This window comes from Poecilia formosa, unplaced genomic scaffold (genome assembly GCF_000485575.1).
Source record: "Poecilia formosa unplaced genomic scaffold, Poecilia_formosa-5.1.2 Scaffold282, whole genome shotgun sequence".
Taxonomy (NCBI): Eukaryota; Metazoa; Chordata; class Actinopteri; order Cyprinodontiformes; family Poeciliidae; genus Poecilia; species Poecilia formosa.
Window position 1 is genome coordinate 207,433 of NW_006800221.1, and position 21,042 is coordinate 228,474.

The window sequence follows — 21,042 nt, forward strand, 5'->3', positions numbered from 1 at the left end:
ATACTAAGAAATTTACTTAAAGCAAGCTCCCATATTTTGCTGAAAAGTTACTTGCAAGTTAGTCTAAACTTATTTCGAATGTAGATACTTGCCCTCGAAACGAGACCAAAACTACTTAGTAAGACAAAAGTTAACGTGGAGATTCAGAAGTGATTATAGAGGAAAAAAGAGGAAAAAAAGACTCTCTTCACAGAGAGCTCCAGGTGCTGCTCTGTCAAATATCTCTCAACAAAATCAAGAACATGTGTCTGGAATCACATTTAGTGTTATTTCAAATCAACAAATCAAGTGAATGTTTTCAGTGCAGCTGATTTTAAAAGAACATGAAGTATTTTCACTCTGATTCAATGAAAACGCAGATACATCTGAGGTGAAAATACATTACAACCAAAGAGAAGAGCGATTCGTATGTGTGTCTAATCTCGAAAACAAGTCTTCATTCCAGAATTATTTTTTAAGCCAGGTCGACTAACTTCTGCTTGTGAAAGGGAAAAGCTTCACAATTATAAGGGTTAGAACAATGAGTCACTTTATCCTTTCTTCTACTGCACTAAAATAACCACAAGTTTCACTAGAAAGCATTTTTTTTCTCATACAGACTTTATATTGCAAACAGCGTCGGGCTAATAGAATCTGAGGCCATTAGCGATGGCTATAATGGATATAAATATGACATTTTTCTCTAATGCAAGAACAGCACTTCATTTAAGTGAGCAAAGTTTCAGAGATGCAGAAGCTCCAGTTGAAAACCACATGTTTAGATATACTTTATTCTCTCTTTATGGCACTAAATAAGACAACACATTTCTTGTTTTAGGACAGTTTGGTTTACAAAAAGCATTTTTATTTTTGCTGAATGCTAGACTAATGAGATAAAGATTTAATTATTATTATTATTATTATTATTATTATTATTATTATTATTATTATTATTATTATTTACACTACTTTTTAAATTACTTTACATATTAAGATAATGATACCTCAAAAGCCCAAATGATGCTGTCATGGCTGTTTACATGTTTGATCAATTCACAATATTGGAGAATAATTATGAGTGTTAGAAAATAAAGTACCATCACCAGACATTGGGTCTTGTAAATCGACAATGAGTGAATATACAACCAAAAGTTGCTAGAAAGTGGCTGTGGCTAGAAAGACGATGTTTTTGCTGTGGTCATCACTATGAGCTCAGAGCTGGAACGATTTCTTTCCTTTCTCGGCTTCATGTATGGGTAATGGGTAAACATTACAAATGATTTTTGTAATTTTGTAGAATGTTATCCATAATATTTTATTAAACATAGGCAATTTAAAAAAAAGAAACTTTATCTAAATAATTTCTTTGCTAATCCTAATACGCCTAAACAGCAAACTCATTTAATACTGGCAAAAAGAAATAATTGAGTGTCTCCTACAGAGTGTATTTAAGTGACCTTTGACCTTTACATGCAAAGTTATGTGTTGTATTTTAGTGTGTTTTATGAATTGTCTCGAGCTGATGACCAGGACATATTTGAAAGTTTTTTCTGTTTGATAAAGTAGTAGTTAGATAAAGTTAGACTTTGTAAGCGCAGCCCTTTACCGAAAGTGAACTTAGTTTTCTCAGACTATTCAGGTAAACACCAGCATGTTAGTGAATATAAGGGTTGTCGACAGATTTATTCAATGTGTATAGAGCATCACAGTCGCTCTCTCTAGCTGCTCTACTCATTACACAGCTTTTTAATAGCGGCTTGAAAATTAATCACATCATCCTGCAAATGGAAAACGCATTATGGGTTTAGTGGTGATTTCCTGTGAAATCTGAAGGGAAAGAGCTGCACCATGTAAACATTCAATTTGTTCGGTAATAATGTAACATTAGAATATTGCTTGAGGAAACTTTCTTTCTCCCCAACTGACCCACAAAACTTAAAAAGAGGCGCAGCGTCTTTTTACCCAGTTGTGTTTTATTCTCTTTCTCGTTACTTTCTTTGATTCATCGTTCATTTGTGCTGCTTACTTCATGTTCTGCATCCTATGTCTATGTTTCCAACAGCGCGCGCTAACAAGCCTCACCCAGTGAAGACGAGGCACAGCAGGGTGCAGATGAGAACGATGACCTGGTTGAACATGGCCGAGTTCGTCCTCTGGATCGCTCTGTGGACATCATTCTGCAACGCAATGAGCAACATCATATGAAGAACTGGTATCGTATCTGACTATCTTATGCAAGTAATCCGTGCTACAGGCAAAAATCCCCGTGTGGCATTTCTCACTGCACACACAAGTCAGGAGGAGTAAGAGGAAGAATCTGTCACTTGTGAATTAGCGTGAGCATGAAGAGGCTCGAAGAAAACACTGCAGTAAAACACCGATCCTCTTAGCTAAACAGTCGTCATCCGACACATTTAAGAATATGGATTCCACTCACAATCATGTTCTCTAGCGCACACTTAGCCAGCCAGCAGTTGAGAAACACAGGAATGAAGAGGTCCTTTATTGAAGGCCAGAAGATCTAAAAAGAGAGTTTAACAGTTTAACAACACAGATGTCTTGTGCAATAAAAACAACACATTTGAGAGAAATGTAGAATAATTCCCATTTTTTTCTCCTTTGTTTACACTTTTCCTTTTCCACATTGCTCAGACTAAAATACACAATTTTCTGACTGCATTTATGCTGCTAATTGAACAAAGAAGTCTAATAAAAACTGAGGTGAGCATCTAAAAAATAATAATAAAGCAACATAAAAGGCAATATTAATTTTTCAAAATGAAATCACTTATTTTATATACATTTTGTTTTAAAAATGCATGTGGAAAAAGTATCATCTTGATAATCAGTGGAGAAATCTTTATTTGTTTTACACCAATCAAACCTTTCTTCTAATTGCTAACCAACTTTTTTTATTTTATTTGTTTACATATTTCTATAATTTATTATTGGTGATGAGCTCAAGATGTTTAAAGTTGGAAGGACTCTTTGCCATCACCCTAATCTTTAATTGCTTCTTTAGATTCTTCATCAGATTCAAGTCGAGACATTAATATTTCTTCTAGTCATAGAAAAATGTTGGCAAAATTAAAATATTACAGCTAAACTTTGCTCATTCAGAATAAACTTAATTATGACCTATTTCTATAAACGATGTTAAAATCAATTTAGGACAAGCAAATAGTTTTTAATGTTGAATATCAAGGCATGGTCGTCTGTAGGCAAGATGCAGCGAGCCTCACTAATCCCACACATTTTGTCTTGTTCATTCATAGTGATAAATATCTATGCAGACTATGACTCATTAAAGCAGACAACCAACAACAGCGATACCCTCTGACAGGACAGATAATGAGTATTTTAGGAACAGCTAAAATTCTTACTGTAATAATGAAAGGAACTGTGTTGATCATCTCCAGAAGAAAGGAAACCTGAAATATCTGCTCCCAAATGTTCCCCTAGATAAAAGAAAAATAAATAATAAATAAGTAAAACATGCACGCACATTTTCAGTTTTTCATCTGCAACCACACAAACGAGTGAGTCACAGCACAGATTCAGTTTCTTTTGTTTTTTTGTTTTTTTTCCCATCACTGTCTGTCATCCTCATCAACCACTTACTTCCTCACCTCAACCAGATCCTGTAATTAGCGCAGATCCTTACTGTTGCTGTGACAAATGACTGGGGCTAATTGCACCACTTACGGATTGTCAGTCTTATGCTGTGAAAGCGATTAATTGTACAGAATGCCTTAATCATGCAGGACCGCCGAGTGTGATTTTATTCCGTTGCGTCTCCAACTCACCTTGTAGCTCAGATACATAAGCAACATGGTCTCCAGGAAACTGATTATGGCCACGATCACCTAAACAAAGCAAAGAATAAACATAGCTGGTAAATTCATAACGACAGCGACACGTTAGACACAAGCACTGATCAGGTAGAACGCTCTTTGCTCTTGATTTTGTTGTGACTCACTTGAATGGCCCAGACCGGAGCTTTCCTCTCCACCCAGAAAATCAAGTCCCTAACAAAGAGAGAGCACGCAACATCCTCCATGTTTACATTCAGAACTCAAAATAGCAGGATCCGAGTTGAATAAAAGATGAAACTTTTATTTAACATCCCCAACACTCTTTGACACCCCTTTGCCACGACGTGCAAAAACAGCTTCAAAGTTTAGAATGTCCTCACATTTCAGCATCTAAGAAGATTCCCAAGGACTTCGCAACCCTAAAGCATGACAGATCCTCCGCCGAACCTACCAATAGTGATGCTTTTCTACATATCGATTACACCTGGAGAGTCTATTGCTGAAAGGCTCAATCTGTGACACATCGGATCAAAGCAAGCGGTTTCAGTAAATGTAGTATTTATCAAAACCTGTCAGCAGAACACAGACTTTTTTTTTCTGCAATGCCTCCCAAACTTGATTGCCATGTAGATATACTCGAATGGTTGTTATGGAGACTCGCTGACCCCCAAGATGCCACTTATTGCTGCAATTAGCAGAAAACTTTGAAGTTTTTTGTTTTTTTTTACTTCCCATACCCTGCTGCTATGTGTGCATGGTGGCAAAATAATTTGGGTTCTCATCTGATTTCGTTTGCCACAGTTCTAGTTGTGCTAAACTAGGATTTTTCTGATGGGGGCAAGTTTAGGTCATTAGCCATTTCTCTCTGGTTATTTCTAGATGTATGAATATTAGCACACATGCTCTTTACGTGAATGTTCCTTATTCTTTCCAGTTTTAAAGAGTGGCTATGAAAAACAGTGTTATATTATATAAAGTAAAATGGGTGAAATACTACTTCCTATGTTACAAACTATAGTTTTCTTAATGTGGGATTTTGTTTTGTACTTCAAAATAAGTGCACTTATAGTTCTTGCAGACCTTTGGCAGGGCTGCCAAAAAAAGCATAGCTGACACTTTATCAGAAATTAAAATACATTGTACCAAATTAACCAATAAAGTAACATCTAAAAATTAGACAGCAGATGCAATCTCACCAGTTAATTTCTCTGTCCTGCACTGATCCGTTCCACTGGCAGTCGACACTGCAATGCAACAATGAAGAGAAATTAAAACAAAATGGAAACAGAAGCTGAAAAGTGTATGTAGATATACCATAGTTTGGTACTTTAGTAAGACAAATGCACCAGTTTCATAAATGTCACCTAAAGTAAAAATTCCTCAGCATTATTTAGTTAAAATGACATTTTGTAAAGTTGTTGCATACAGGATTTAAGCGACTTTCAGAATTGCTTTAATAGCTTCTTGCATCCACATGTGCTTCCTCCAGGTAAAAAAACAAACAAACTATTATTCAAAACATCAATCGATTTAGCAAACGAAGTGAGGTAACTTAAGTTCCAGTATCACCAAAACGATGCCCGTTTACAGGCTTCCCCATGACATGAAGGCAAACTACTGTTGTTGAAATGCATTTAATCATTATTTAACAATAATATGACCTTTCCTTCATTATATTGACCCCCAACCCACTGAGTTCAGTCACGTCTTTGCATTTCATTATCATTTAAGTCACATTATTCTCTTTTTACTTGCTATGAATTTCATAAAGTGTGCAAACAGAGAGAAATGTGTGTGTCATTGTTATGTTTAATCCGTCTCTTGGTGTGAACTAACCATTTGTTGTTGCCATTTGGAGCGTTTTGCTGCACTGAGCTGTGGCTGCCGCCTGTGCCCTGACCGGGTCTGTCCGTCATCACTCTGATGATGTACAGCAGACATGTTAGCAGCTTCAGGCAGAAGTTGAACACACGAATCCTGAGGCCTGAAGACGAGAGACAAATCAGAGCAGCTTCTCCTCGCTGCGGCTTCTGCAAATGCTCGCAGTTGAACAGTTTTGGCCCAAAACGGTCCATTTTAATGCACTAAGAAACATTTCAGGGGCGTTAGAAGACGCCCCGCTGAGCGGCCCACTTACTTGATCTTTGGTTTTTGATGAAAAAAAGCTTCAGACGCTCCTTGAAGGTGTTTTCATTCACATAAAACTCCACCTGCACCCTGACAGGAAACAAAGAGTGACAACTGTCAGATGAGAATCAGCTAAAAGAAAAATAAATTAAAAAAAAGATGCAGGGCACATGGATGGTTTTACCAAACAGAGATGGGAAAACAGCTTGAATATTCATCCTGCTGCTTTTCTAATCATCTTGCCTAAGGAGAGTTGGGTAATTTTCCGTGTCTTATTTTCTTCCCAATTAAAAGGCGGGGTAACTGCGGCTCATGCAATTTGAAATAAGCCATCAAAGAGCAGCTGTTGCAGCTCGGTGGAAGGATTTAGCCTGAAGGAAATTAAAAAGAAAAGAAAAAAAAGACTAATTATTTTATTATGCAACCACTTAACTTGTCAAGACTTCTTGAGTCAAGAGAACATTATTTGTTTTGCTTAAATCAGAAACTATAACCCATTTTGCTTAGATCGTCATTCAAAACAAAATCAATATCTACAGATGTAATAAAATTGCAATTTCTTTACACCAGTATTTATTTTTATACTTACCATATATAGTTGACAGATACAGTGCTTTTTACTTGTTTAGTATTGGGATTTTATGTGAAAGGCAAATGTAAATAGCGCATATATGGACAAGAAGGAAAATGACGGGTTGCTGCTATTGGCTCACAGTGGTGATGAAGTGCAATACAATAAAGTTTTTAATTTGACCCTGTTAGTGTTAACTTCACTAAAAACACAACCTGATAAGCCCAAGTGGAGATGTTATTAGTTTAAATGTGCGTTATTATTACAAACACTATTTGTAATAATATTTCACTTATATATTTATATACATTCTTATAATATTCTTTATTATTTTCTGGCTGTAAAACATAATTTCCCCTGTGAATGATAAAGTTTATTTTGATCTTAACAGCTTGTGTAGTTTTTAAGCTGTTTTGCGAATAAATGTCTGCAAATTGTAGCAAATTGAAAATTGTACATGATGGATTCCTCTTCCCACATCCAGTGGCTGCAATTGCACCTGCAATTTTTTGTGCATTTTTTTTTCCAGATTTTTCTTTGCAATATGGAGACGGTAACTGAAAATAAATGTTAAAGTCCTGCCACAAAATTTGAATTGGATGTAGGTCTGAACTTTGACTAGACTAGTATAAAAGATGAATATGATTTAATAAAGACAATTCCATTGTATGTATGACTGCAGACTGCGGGTCTAAATCTAATGCTAAATTTCCTAAAAAGTGATATATCAAATCCCTAAAAATGTAATTTTATGCCATACACATAAATACTAAATTAACGTATGCTTCTGCGTTATTATGCCTTCCTTTTCACAATTATGTGCCACTTTGCGTCGCCATGTCACACAAAATTCTCATAAATTACAATGAAGTTTGTGATTTTTAATCAGAATTTTGTCAGAGAACACACAAGCAAAGAGAGCAAAAAGAGATAAGAAGAGCCACACAGCCATGCAGCTCTGAAACAAAAAATGAATTCTAGCAGAATTAATAAATAATTTTCAAAACTTTTCTCTTAGGAGAGAATTTGCATGAGGGGAAAAGGCAAAGTGCAAACCTAAGAGATTAGAAGTGATTTAGAAGTGTGTGTGCGTGTGTGTGTGCGTGTGCGTGTGTGCGTGTGTGTGTGTGTGTGTCTATGCAGATTCTGCTACTAATCTAAAGTCTGAGCTTAAAATGACTGTCATGGACAGGGAGAATAGTGTTGCGGTGTTGACTTGAAGGTTAAACTCTACTTAAGAGTGCAGAAAAAGTCCAACAAAGAGTGAAGGAAACATGGAAACGTGTGAAAAGAGCAAAACCATCTCGACTGGGATGAGCAGAAACCCAGAGAGACAGAGAGCTGCTGCGAGTCCTACAAACTGATCTCTGTCTCATTCCTCTGCCCACACATGTGCACATGTACGGAATGCCCCTTTATTAGCTCCCATCCCAATTACGAAGCTGAATCACGCTGTGGAGTCATTTTGTTGTTTCAGGGGAAAAGCACTAAAGCACTAAAACATACAAGCTTACAGAGAGATATGCATTAATAAACCAAGATTAATTTCATGTTTAGCTAGTCAATACAGCAAATGAATAATATTAAATGATTAAATGTTTTGTTGTTTTTTTTAATTGACTGGATATCAAAAGAAATACAAGGAGAGCTTGAATAAAAGTATTCTGGGATCATCCAGGAAACTGAAAACGAACAAATAAGTGAATAATAATGGGAACATATGACCAGAACAATAAATATGGATTAATTAAAAAGCTGCCATTTTTTAAGATAGAACCAAGACCTGAATCCTTTACTAAACTTGTGAAGTATTTTGAAGTGACTCTGGAAAAGGTCAGTGATCCATCTTGCGGTTTGCTCCAACCTTGTAAATGTTACAGGAAGAGTAACATTTTAAATGTGGTGCAGAATATTGACAGCATGGGCATCAATAGTAATGCCATTAGTGGGGAAAAAATGGTTTCTCAACATGAAGTTTCCCTCCTCTCAATAAAAATGTTCTAATTAAAGCTGGATTTTTCTTAAACTGTCAAGGTGGGGAGGTTGTTTTGCAATAAAAAAATAATTTATTTTGAGCCTTTTTACAGCATCTTTAAGAGGGTTTCCAATACACTAAATGTGGCTGGCACGGTTTATTTCAGCTTAAGGGATATAAAGTTGATATAATTACCCTGTAGCAACAATTACACCAGTACTGAGCCGCAGCACTAATTGCACTGGGCATGTTAACGAGCAAGATAAACAGATTCACTTAAGGTTATGATTCATAACAACACATAAGCATCTGGAAAGCACAAACTTGTTAATCAAATTTTTGTTGTTGTTGTTGTTTTCATCATTCCTTAACGACCAAACCCATAAGCAGCTGTGGAATCTGTCTCACCTGAGCAGTGATGAAAAACAATATGGACACCCCACGGTGTCAGTCCGCAGAGCTCTCCTCCACTATTTTTTTAATGACATCAAACATCCTACCTCTGGCCAGCGTCACTACCAAAAACGTCCGACCTCCAAATTCCCACAGAAGGACTGATCCAGGTGTGGACAATGGTCTCTGAGTCCATCGCGTAGGGGACACCTGCTGCTGCGTCGTGCAGAAAGTCTAAACTCCTGCACTAAGGCTGGTTGACTAATGCACTCCCATGCAGATCTGTAGTAACATAGCTCGTCTCTGCTGGAAAATGATCACTGTTGAGCTTTTTGAGGAAAAAAGATAACACACACACACACACACTCACACACACACACACGCACTGATTAGAGCTACAGGGAGAGAATTTCGTCTGCGCAGTGTTTGATCATTTTTTGTTTTGTGTAATGGGAATATTTTTAGAGTTGTATACAGTCTTTTTCCCGCCCAGCTTGTGTGCGAACCTGTTGCCACAGCAACGCTACCATGATAGGAATAACCGTATGTGATGGTGCTGCAGCGTGGACCTCTCCAACGACACTGCAGCACCTGGAGAAACTGTAAACCTTAGCAGTGAAACGTTGAAGGATAAAGAGAGATTGTGTGCAAACTGTAACGGCATGTTGATTATTCCAACTCGGCCAGTAAAATTCAGAAACACACGTTTTTTGTAATTTCACTTTATGTGTTTTTTAATGTATTTGTCTTGCTAATTTTAATAATAAAATTAAGGTCAATATCATTTTATTATTATTTATGTTGTTGTAAATCTATATTTCCTCATTTCCTTCCTTTTTGGGTATTTGTTCTTCCAATAACAGAAAGGAAGCGAAGTATTTGGCTGCGCTGTTGATTTGGGGCTCTTCAGGCTCTAATGATGTGAATGGTTTGGCGAGAAATGACACCTGCAGCACCTGAAAAAGATCAAAGAATCAACGAACAAGACTGCTTCCGTCTAATTTCTCCCTGTATTTTTCTTTCCGTCTCCACCGCATAGGAGAGGGATACGGGGGGAAAGTCTGAAGCGCTAATTTATAGATGACCTCCTGCATGAGTCAGTGCTTTTGAAAACACCGGATGAGGCCACTCCACTTGAACCTCCTCTCGCCCACACAGGTACATCCATTTAACGTGGCTTTTCAAGTTACATGTGGGCACTTCGCGCCGTCCTGTGACTTGTGCCGGCAAAAATATGTGACATTTTCCGTCGTTATATTTAGATCCGAGAGGCTTCCCCTTGGTAACAGGATAATGAAAGCACTTAAAATGGGGAGGGGAAAAAACTGCAGCGCTGCAATTAATAATGGCGTCTTAATGTTTCTCTTTGTATGGGTTGACGTGTTTTTCTTTAGCATGCCTTCACCTTTAAGAAAGGAACATTCAAACGATGGACGATCCCTGTTCAGATGTGACCAGTGACATTTGTTTACTGATGACCGTTCTAATATAACCTGAAGCGTCATTCGGCTCCTGCAACATTATCGACTGGGAACAAGAGACAGGTTCCTCGTAAAGGGCTAGAGCTGAAAAACGATAATGAGACCTCGCAATTTGGTCTTCTTTATCAAAGAGAAAACAATTATTCCTGCAAGGACAGACAGGTTAAAGGTCACTTTGGAATAAATGCTCAGCCAGAGGTGGTTTTCACTTGACATTCTACTCTGAAGGTTTTTTTTTGGTTTTTTTTTCTGTCACCACATGCAAAATTGCATTTAGTTGTTGCTACACTCCTAAGAAATATGTCACAAAATGGAAAAAGAAAAAAAAAAAAAAAAAAAATCATTTTCAAGATACTGGACTTTGGCTTCGCTGGAAAAAACTATTCTCAACAATATTTTGACTGTCAGAGAAAAAGGGAAATAATATAGCAGGAGCAGAAGTATAAAACCTGATGAAAAGAAAGAAATCCATGATCTTAGATGTTGCTCAGTCAGTGTTTTGTTTTTTTTTTTATCAAGAAAAAGCATAACAATGGTAGAGAACTATTTCACTTAGCAGATGGATATTCAAGCTTTCTAAAGACACCTCAAGCAGGTATATCATTTTCACTGCTGCAATTTTCACCTTTTTCCAGATGTAAAATACACAATAAAGCCAGAACTGCGAGTAGTGTTGTATTCATCTCTTTTTCTGTTTTTATAGTTTGGATTATTTGTGGAAGACCATCTAAAACATTTAGCATCTCAGGCAGATCGGCCATTGGGAGGCAGCTACCAGTGAACCAATAAAAGGAAAGTAAAATACAACTCGTCAGTGGGACTGACAGCTCATCAGCTGTACTGATTCAACCAATCATCCATTCATTTAGCCAGTGATTCATGTTAACCAGCTTCATAACCAGGTGACTGATGATGGAGCTTTTTGTCATTGTCTCTGTCGTAAATATCTGGGAAAAATAAAGACTTTTCGTTGAGCTGAAACCCATTTTCATCCCCAACAATTACTTCGTCATCACCAAACATTGACTCCTGTTTCTGCTGATTGTTTTTTTAATATCCTTTCTTTTGTATTTTTTATTTTAAACCAAACTTGTTTTACATTTCAAACCCGATGCTATCATTGGTCCTCCAACATTATTTTCTTCCACAATGTCCACAGGTTAGTCACAGTTAACTTAAAAAAAAAAAACAAACCACATTCTTGAATGAAATTTTGTAACCTTTACTATAACAACAACTCTCTTGTTGGGGCCCAGATATCCTGTCTGTCAATAAGGTGTCATAATCCTTGTTGTTTTTAGAAGTTCAAGTAACAAAGTGGTGCCATACGTTTTGACATGCATTATTCATCCATTTTAGTTGGAAAAGGCGATCTGTCACAGATTATTACAATGCCAATTATTTTTGCTGTAAAATAACTGAATTAAAATACACAAAAGTTTTGATTCTATCATTTATGAAAGGATTACAGATTGCCTGATCAGAAACAACAAGGCAGACATATGGTCCAAAAGATGATAAAAAGACAGCTAAATATAACGTATTTGCAATATGAAATGTCATCGCTTCCAGCTTTAAATACAAGAAGAAGGAAAAAAAAACTTTAGTCAAATACAGAAGTTTAGGAACATTCTTCAATTTCAGCACCAGGGTCAGGACATGAAGCATCACCCAAACCTATAGATCCAAATTACCTCCAATGTGGATTGAATGAAACACACTTACAACTGTTTAAGACTGCAAGAAACAGACCGGTTGAAAGAGAACGACTAAAGTAAAGAAGTTAATGTGCGGCCTTAAATGTCAGGGCCATGGACAACGTCAGAGGCACCACCCAAAATTTAAGGCACTGACACGTGAATGCAGTACATTTCAAAATACACTTTTGATTACTAGATGACTGAAAAGTGCTCCAACTAAAATAAACACAATTATTGTAGAAAACTGTACATAAAGTCCTTAATTTCAGCACTTTATGAAATTAAGTGCTGACATTTCATAAAGTGCTGTGATCCAGCTTGTGATCCTGCTTGTGATCCAAGCTGGATCACAAGCAGGATCCAGTGAGTGTGAAGGCCAGTTAGTGGTTAAATAAAATAAATAAGGTCAACAACCTTACTTGATGCTGTAAGTGAATTCAAAAGTATTGGTTTCAAACCCTGCTTTAAAATACCTAAGAAGAACTGCTACTGCTGCAATGTAAACTCTGGTAAACTGTTCAATCAGGAGGTTAGGTTTAATTCATGTAACAAAAAGATTATTTTCAATTTATGCACAAAACTGTGAGATTTTCTTGCAATTTGCTTCAAAAACAGAGTTTTCCAAAACCCCTCCAGATAAAATCGGCAGCTGCGACAGTTGCATTAGTAATATTTGGTCAGACTGCGGCAGGTGTGGCCCGGCTCTGGAGTCTCTGTCTCCGCCTACCTGTCATCGTTCTGGAAGTTCTGGTCTCCCAGCAGCAGGTCTCTAAAGCGGAAGCGGGGCGGCAACGGAGGCACTTCGCTCTCCATCTGCTCCATCTTCAGCGAGGAGATGTCTAGGATAACTCCACTGCTGCAGCTGGTGTTAGTCGGAAGTGGAGCAGGGGAAGAGCTACAGGAGCGAGAGGAGACAAGTAAAGAGGCAGAAGGGAAATAAAGGGCAGGGAGGAAAAAAGGGCCTTGTACAAATGGAGGGAGCTGGGACGGATGGAGAGGGAATGATGGAAAGAAGCACGGGAACAAGAAGAGAAAGCGCAGAAAGGGAGTGGAAAAGTGGAAAATGGTCAGGTTTTACAGGAACGCACACAAGTATGGTTAACAGATCAGAAAACAAGCAACTAACAAATGTCTCTTCAAGCCATTATGCATACAAACGACTTGACAAATATGGGGCAGAGGCAATAAAAGACTGCAGCTTAACACGGACCATTTAACATAAGAAATTTATGAATGTGTTCTGGGAGTCCCAAGCAAAGGTTTTCTGCTTCATTTGAACAGGTATTAAAACAATATTTCAGACAAGTACAACATCTCTATCAATAAGCTGTTAGACACAGTTAGTGTACAGCATTTTAGTTGATTGATTCTTAACAGGATTTAAGACCGAACTTTGACTGGGCCATTGAAATACATGTGTTTTGATCTAAACCCTCCCATTGTGGTTGGAGGCGTTGTTCTGCTGGAAAAGATTTTGAAATAAAAAAGGATGTCTATTAATTCAAGGAGCAGATTAAAGTGGATGTATTGATTTCAAGGGCGTAGATCCCGTCTCATTATTGGGGGGGGAGCATAAACAGGGACATTTTTTAAGAGCAATTTTGGGGGGGGGTCAGCAAAGTTACAGTAAAATGTGCTTTGAAATTCTTTTGTTCAAGCTGCACCATCAAAAATGACTAGTAAGTAGCAATGAATAACAAAAGTCTTTTTCTCAGCAAACAACCTGTTGAGACCCATGAATAAAAGTCAAACTAAGATTCAAATGTTGCTTAGATATGAGTTTGGTTCAGAGTCACAGATCTAATCTCTGATACACCTTTATAAAAACTTAAGGCTCTGACTAAAAACAAGTTTTAATAAGTAACTCCACTGAATAAAATTCCTCATAAATATTGATTTATTGCTGTGGTTCTCAATACAAGTCATGTGTTATTTAAATTATAACTTAAGTTGCTTTAAACTTTTATATATATATTTTTTTCATGTTAAAACCTATAAATATGTAGGAATTGAATATTTGGGAAGTATCATAACTTAAATTTAAAGGTTAGCACCAGAGTTTTCTAGAAAAACTATTCAGGTTTTATTTGTGGTTTTAAAGGCTCTACGTTGAAGATGGTAAGAAATAAAGACATACTTTATTTTGTTTTACTGTCTACAATAGCCCCTCTGTTCTCGGCTCCTATACAGAGCTGTTGGCTAGTGGTAATGCTCAGCCGCCCCCGTTTCAAACTCTTCTTATCAAAGGAAGAGTTAGCAAGCTAAATATAATTGAAATATTGGCTACTGTTAAGAGAATAAAATCATTAAGTTCTGGCTCGTTATATTCTCTTGTGCTCCCGGATCCAATGATTCCATGCGTGGAAACAAAAGCCACACAGAGATGACAGTCAACGCTCCACGTCATACATTTTCAGAGTTTATTCTAGCATTTAAAAGCATAACGTCACATCAACAACACAGACACTTCAAACTCATTAAAACAGACATTCAGTTACCTGAGACAAATAGAAAAGAAGAAGAGAGAAAGAAAGGCAAAGATGTCTTTGGAGAAATTGCAAAGAGCAAAATCTAGTTTGTTCCTCACGTGCACAAACTTTTATAGTAAAGGCGTATTCTTCTCTTTAATTTATTCAAATAAGGCATATCTTTGCTCATCCAACCAGGAGCTGTCTCGGACCCTCTTAAAAGTTAGAAACTCCCTACAATTTGTTTTCAAGATCAAACACCAGTTGTCTCCTTTATCAAAATTTTCCAAGATTGGGGGGGTTAGGACCCCCTAGGGCTCCGCCTCCCCACCCCCAACCCCCGGATTTACGCCTATGATTAATATATTTGCCTTTACATGCACGAATGGGAGTCTCTTACAGATAAGAATGAGTTACTTTTCAAAAAAAAAAAGGCATCTTTTTTTTTAATTGGCATAGTGAGAGAAGTGATGTTGGTCGGTGTGAACATTGGTGCTGCTTTCAGTCTCCTAGAAACGCAGACTGCATCATTCACAAAACAGACCGGATAGAGAGAAACAGAGAGAGAGAGAGAAAAAACACCTTGAAACTCACATCGTGTCTCCATCGATTGCTGTTTGCTGTAATTCTGCGTTTAGCTTGTCAGAGGTGTTTCATAATTGATGAGTGGTATGTGTTTTCACTTCGGTTTTGTAAAATACACTGTGCTAAACAAATCAACAGGAAACACTCTTGTTTCTTGCAGCACACTGGACTTCATAGTCGATTTAGGCATCAAAGCGAGGACTCACTTTGTATTTGTATGTGTGAACGAATCAGAATAAGAATACTTTTATTAATCTCAGAAAATAACCACTGGTAGCTAAATAGTTTAGAATACAGAAATATAGAATTAAAAAAAAAAAGAATCTGGGGAAAAAATAATTTAAAAGATCTCCAAGCATATTAACAATAACAATGTTACACAAATATTTCTTTTATGTTTTCTCAGAATTTATTGCTGAAATATAACAAATGTTATAAACAGAGACATCATGATGACGCTCTTCAGTTTTAAAAGTGCAATTTTTGGAGCAGTAGTGTAAAGTGTAGCATAGCTGAAGGTTGAGGCATTGAGCAGCTGAACAAATAACAGCGGGGACAGGTGAGTGCATGTGTGTGGATGGATGAACAAACAAACAGCGCACATATCACAGTCACTTTTCATATTTTTCAATAAAAAATTTCTTCTAAAACCCACACAGCTTTTTAATCTGAGTGTAACTTTTATTAATTGAAAAAAAAAAAAAAGAAAAAAAAGTCACAGGAAGCCTGAACTTCTGTCTGTGTCCCCCTTACCGTTGCTTATGGGCGCTCACGGTCCCATCGTCGTTCACAAATGACTGATTCACGTAGCACTCGCTGCACATTTTGGCCGGAGATCCGGCGCTTCTGTCCGACTGGAGGGCTGCTGCGGTGGTCGGCGTGGGGTCCTGCACAAACTCGTCTTCCTGGGTTAATTGCATCGGAGGGCGATCTGCCAGGTAGGAGCGTACCCACGACCAAAAATTAAATAAATAAATAAATAAATAAAAGGCGCTCCTGTTCAACAAAAGTTATCCCTCCTTGTACTTGCGCCTCTCACCTATGCAGGTGCATTTTGGAGGAGAGTGTTTTGTTTTCCCCACCTACGCACCTAAGAGGCTGCAAGCCAAAGTGAGGACTGTGTAATGAGGTTAGAAAACTGACAAACTGAAGGATGTAGGTGGGACTATTGAATGGGAGGCAGAAACCGAGACTGGCAGCGTCACAGGGGGGCGAGACGCACAGGAGAGACAGGTCTGCAGCGGTGAACATGACAGGGTCCTCCTGCTTCAGCACAGGTGAAAGGGAGAGCAGCACCATCTGGTGGACTTTATGTGTATTACCACATAAAACATTCAGGTAAAATACAATAATTATGAATGAATAATTGCACATTTTCTCACGTATGGAAACTATTTAGATTATTATTGATTTTTAAACTTGAATTTGTATCACGTATTTTCAGGTTTCTAGTTAGTAAAAAAAGTGTTTTCATTTGAGTCTGGGTTTCCTACCAAGACCCGAATGTCCACCTAAACTTACAGAGAAATTTGAGCAAATTGAATTTCGAGCAAATTGTACATGGTAGCTTTGGAGGAGCTGCAGAGATCCACTACTCAGGTGATTCAATCAGTTTTAGGTCAAAGCATATTCATTAGGCAAAATGTGAAAAATTATGCTATGTAGACATTTTTCATCCAATCAGAGAGAAGTTCAGCTATTTTGCAAAGAATTATGGAAATTTTTAATAAAATATAACATAATATATAATAAAAAAAGCTGTTAGACAAATAACAGCTGAATTGATTGAGTACAACAGCACTATTCCCTTTATATGTTTTTTACTTAGAAATTATTTTTTCTCTTCACAATTATACACTATTTGCTTGTTTATCACATTAAAATATAATAAAATATATAGAATACATGCCAAAATTTGAAAGAGTTAAAAGCTTTTTGCAAGGCATTATATCTATTGCCAAAAAAGTGATCTGTTCTGCAAGTGCTCGGAAACAGATGCCACTGAGATAAATTGTAATGATGGGTACTTTGCTCAGTTGAATTACTGCAAAGTGGTTTTGAAATCACATTAAACAAAGCACTCACGAAATGTGTGGAAATGGGTTTAGGTGTTAGGCAACAATAAAGTCTATAAAATGACGGTCCAAGAGCCTAATAAGAGCTGAAAAATGCAGACATTACAGTGACACAAACCTGTTGTTGAACCCGTGTGATTGACACAACCTAATTGATGATGGAGGGCTGATTCACCATTGAAGCAAAATTTCACATTTCCTCCTACTTTCCGCATCTTGTCCATCTCAGATTCTCCAACCTTTAGAAAATATGAAGCCAGTATAAGAATTAGCCATTGTATTTATCTACGAGGGGAAAAAAAATCAACTGGTAGAAACATCTACATCATCACCGAGTGTAACAAGACACTCTACAGCAAGACAAATTCCTAAGTTTTTGCTTTTACATTATGAGAACAGATTTAATTACAGGGAGGACACAGTGACCTTGGTGAAAAAGCACAAAGAAAAGCATCTCCACATGTTAAGACTGCTCCCTCCCTGCACGCTTTGTTCTTTTTCTTTTCATCCCTGTTCTGCCTTTTTACGAAGCGAATGTCAGAAATCAAATATCAAGTGAAAAGACTGACGGGATATTTTTTTCCGATGATCCGTTGGCACACGGAGGAGAAGACGTGGGTGAACCGATGAGTCACAGGGGACACGGTGATGTGAGGTTGCTCATGAGTTTCAAGCTTATTATGGATGCTTGAGGTTGAGTCAGAGCTCACAGGAGAAAAGTGTTTTTGTTGTTTTAATGCTGTGGCGATGGAAAGACGTGATACTCCACCTGCAGACACGTTTTAATGCGACCAGGGGATGTCAGAGCCATTTTGCATTGAGAATGACTCAGCAGAATACACTAATTGCATTTTTAAATGAGCTAGAATGTGAAACGCTTAAAAGTATTATCTGTCACAGAAAAGACTACATTAAAGTACCTGGAAGGTTTTAAATATTTAGATGTACAGATCTGGAAAAAATTAAGAGACCACTTTAAATGATCAATTTCTCTGATTTTACTTTTCATAGGTATATTTTTTGAGTAAAATGAACATTGTTCTTTTATTCTATGAACTACTGACAGCATGTATTAGAAATTCCAAGCCAAAATTTTGTATTTGTAGACAACGAGAAATGGTCAAAATAACTAAAAAGATGCTTCCAGACCTCAAATAATGCAAAGAAAGCAAGTTTGTATTCATTTAGAAACGACAATACTAACATTTTAACTCAGGAAGAGTTCAGAAATCAATATTTGGTGGAACAACTATGTTTTCAATGGGGTTCAGTGCAGAGGGCTCTTAACTTTTTCCAGGGCTGTAAGCAACCTGTAACACTATATCCTCTCTACTTTATTAACATGCTTTGTTTAGGACTGATTCACTACAAATAGATGAGGTATTTAATGCAAAACAAAAAGTAATGTTAAAACAACTTTTAGACATTACTTTTAAAATTCCACCATTTTGCTGATTATGATGCACAATTTAAGATTTTGTTTGAACTGCTTAAGGAATAATTTTCAGAACTTAGTACATTACAACAATAACTTCTGAACCTACATATTTTGTACCAGATATATTATTAATTGCACCAAAAATGATTCAACCCCATCAAATTACTGTAGGCCAACTGGTAAGATGGACAACCATCAGTCATTTACCATACGCAATAGCATTTTCTATCAGTATTTAGTAGCAAACCCTCTGGCTGTTTTAGTGATGGAATGCTCCACTATTGCAAATTGCAGCCATGATTAATGGCCAGATTGCAGCTTCTGGGAAACCTCCAGAAGCTGCAGTTAATTAAAGTAGGACTTAGTGCTGAACTTCAATAAAGTCATTTTATCTAACCTAATAAATTGTCCCCCTGTAATTAGTTCTTTTTACATTTTGCATGAAAGGACACACATTTTGCCCTTAGTCTTTTTCTGTGACCTGAGGATCATTTTACTGCATACCAAATATTTAATCAATTGATTTGTGTTGATGGTACATAAAAATTATTTTATACTTGACTCTTAAAGTGTCTTAAAAAGTGTCTTAGAATAACATTTGAAGAGAATATAAAAAGCGCCTCAAGACATTTGCATATCATTGCACATTTATGCAAATAATGTGCCATATATACACAGAGACAATCGATTTGAGCAGCTTTACACAACTATGTGTTTTTCCATTTTATTACCTCCATCTCATCTAAAATATTAAAGTGCCATTTTTGAACTATTATTAAAATTGCTAGAAGCTGCAGCATTTCTGAAACAGGGCACGGAAATTTAATTTTGAACAAAGGTTTAAAATAGAAGAGACTCCTACTGTACTATATGCTTCCATTTTGTAAAGATTCTCATTTTAATTTAGAAGTACAAATATAAATAATCTAGCTTTAAATAAATTCAATTATGTAATTTCCCCACATGGGGGATTAATAAAGTTATGTCTTATCTTAAAATGGAATTTCAAAGAATGTTATTTTGAATCTCCCAAACCAAATATATTCGTTCATGACTTGTTTTCCTATACATGAAAGGTAAAGAAATATATATTTGTAAACATTTATTAAAAAAAAAAAAAATCACTGACACAAAAAGAAACATAACTTTGGAGAGCAGTTGTTGTGATAAGTTCAAAGTTTAAAGCGTAGAAAAAAAACTGAACAGCGTCTCTGGATGAAAAACTTGTACTATCTGACATATTATAGAGTTTATTGCTTAACTAAGTGGTTAAAAACATGAAAGCTTGCTTTTTGCTTCCCTTCTATTACAATTTTAAATGTATAAAGTCATTCAAGTAATTTTACGCCAATTATTTCTCTAAAAGTATCTAAACAGCTTCAATGGCTAATAGTCTTTTATTTGTCATTTTCTAGTGATTCATGCTACATTTGCCAATTTAAGCTAAAAATCTGTTATCTTTAAACAAAATAGGTATCAAAATGAGGCGTTTTGTTAACAATGAATTCACCAAATACTTAAACAATAAAGCCTAGTGTGTATGCCGACTTTAAGTGAATTAGTCTGCTCCTTCCGTGCTGACGGAGGCCACGGCTGATACGTAGTAGGGTCCTTCACTCAGATACGTCTTCAGGCGGATGTAGTTCTGACTGCCCAGTATTTCTGACGCTGTAGATGAGCCCAGAAGAGATCCCACCAGTTCAAATTTGGCATCTTTCGCCTCCTTTGATTGGCCAGTCGAGCGATCCAAAATGAACTCCATGAAACCAGGAGTGTTAACCATCATCTTCTGACCCCACGGCTGGCTTGCAATGGCCTAATAAATACACACAAACATGGTATTAATTATCACTTGTCACCATCTCTTGTCACCATCTGCTCTTGTGAAATAATGGTACAGTTCTTTAGTTTTTAAGGCAATGACTGGGTCAACAGGAAGTAATGATGGAGGATACTTACAGAGAAGATCCTCAAAGCCCTGCAGTGCAGCTCTGGAAAAGGCTGAGTGCTGATGTTGCGAATCATATCCATTGGCTGGTTAGACAGAAGGTGGAACCAGGACTCCGTAAGGGACAGAAGGTCTTCTGTCTGATGCTCCGGCTGTAAAAAATAAAAAAAAAAGGTAGAAACTAGAGGTGTGCCGATCGATCGGTCACCGATCATAATCGGGCCGATTTTCGTGAAAAAGTGCATGATCACTGATCGGCGATCATTGGCTCTTGTTGCCGATACCGATCATCTCATTTCGCAGCCTGCCTGTGCAGCTGGTCTCCTCTTTCCTTCACACTGCGCAAACGCGCAGCAACAAATCCTAATGAAAAAAGTTTTAAAATCGGCCATTCATTGAAGGTGTCCCTTATAATCTGGTGCGCCTTACAGTGCGGAAAATACAGTACTTTTATTTTGATTGTTAAAAATACCTATATATATATACA

The 21,042-nt window shown here is 37.0% G+C and overlaps 2 protein-coding genes across 3 annotated transcripts in view; both read right to left on the reverse strand.

The window, feature by feature from the left end:
- Positions 1-16,307, reverse strand: part of kcnt1a (potassium sodium-activated channel subfamily T member 1a) — a 32,172-nt gene extending 15,865 nt beyond the window's left edge. The window contains exons 1-11 of one of the 2 annotated variants that reach the window (XM_007571530.2): positions 16,134-16,307; positions 15,848-16,051; positions 12,769-12,936; positions 5,932-6,011; positions 5,631-5,778; positions 4,991-5,038; positions 3,959-4,007; positions 3,786-3,845; positions 3,363-3,437; positions 2,417-2,500; positions 2,062-2,156 (exon numbers count right to left, since the gene is read on the reverse strand). In XM_007571530.2, coding sequence (XP_007571592.2) covers positions 2,062-2,156; positions 2,417-2,500; positions 3,363-3,437; positions 3,786-3,845; positions 3,959-4,007; positions 4,991-5,038; positions 5,631-5,778; positions 5,932-6,011; positions 12,769-12,936; positions 15,848-16,051; positions 16,134-16,147 — 1,025 coding nt within the window. In that variant the 5' untranslated portion in view covers positions 16,148-16,307. Of the gene's footprint in view, positions 1-2,061; positions 2,157-2,416; positions 2,501-3,362; positions 3,438-3,785; positions 3,846-3,958; positions 4,008-4,990; positions 5,039-5,630; positions 5,779-5,931; positions 6,012-8,967; positions 9,311-12,768; positions 12,937-15,847; positions 16,052-16,133 lie in introns of those variants that run through there. The other variant, XM_007571531.2, reaches the window with a different exon arrangement.
- Positions 16,308-19,625: 3,318 nt separating this feature from the next.
- psmd5 (proteasome 26S subunit, non-ATPase 5) overlaps positions 19,626-21,042 on the reverse strand; it is a 4,727-nt gene continuing 3,310 nt past the window's right edge. The window contains exons 9-10 of the mRNA XM_007571532.2: positions 20,567-20,707; positions 19,626-20,423 (exon numbers count right to left, since the gene is read on the reverse strand). Of these exons, the coding sequence (XP_007571594.1) occupies positions 20,166-20,423; positions 20,567-20,707 (399 nt within the window). The 3' untranslated portion in view covers positions 19,626-20,165. The remainder of the gene's footprint in view (positions 20,424-20,566; positions 20,708-21,042) is intronic.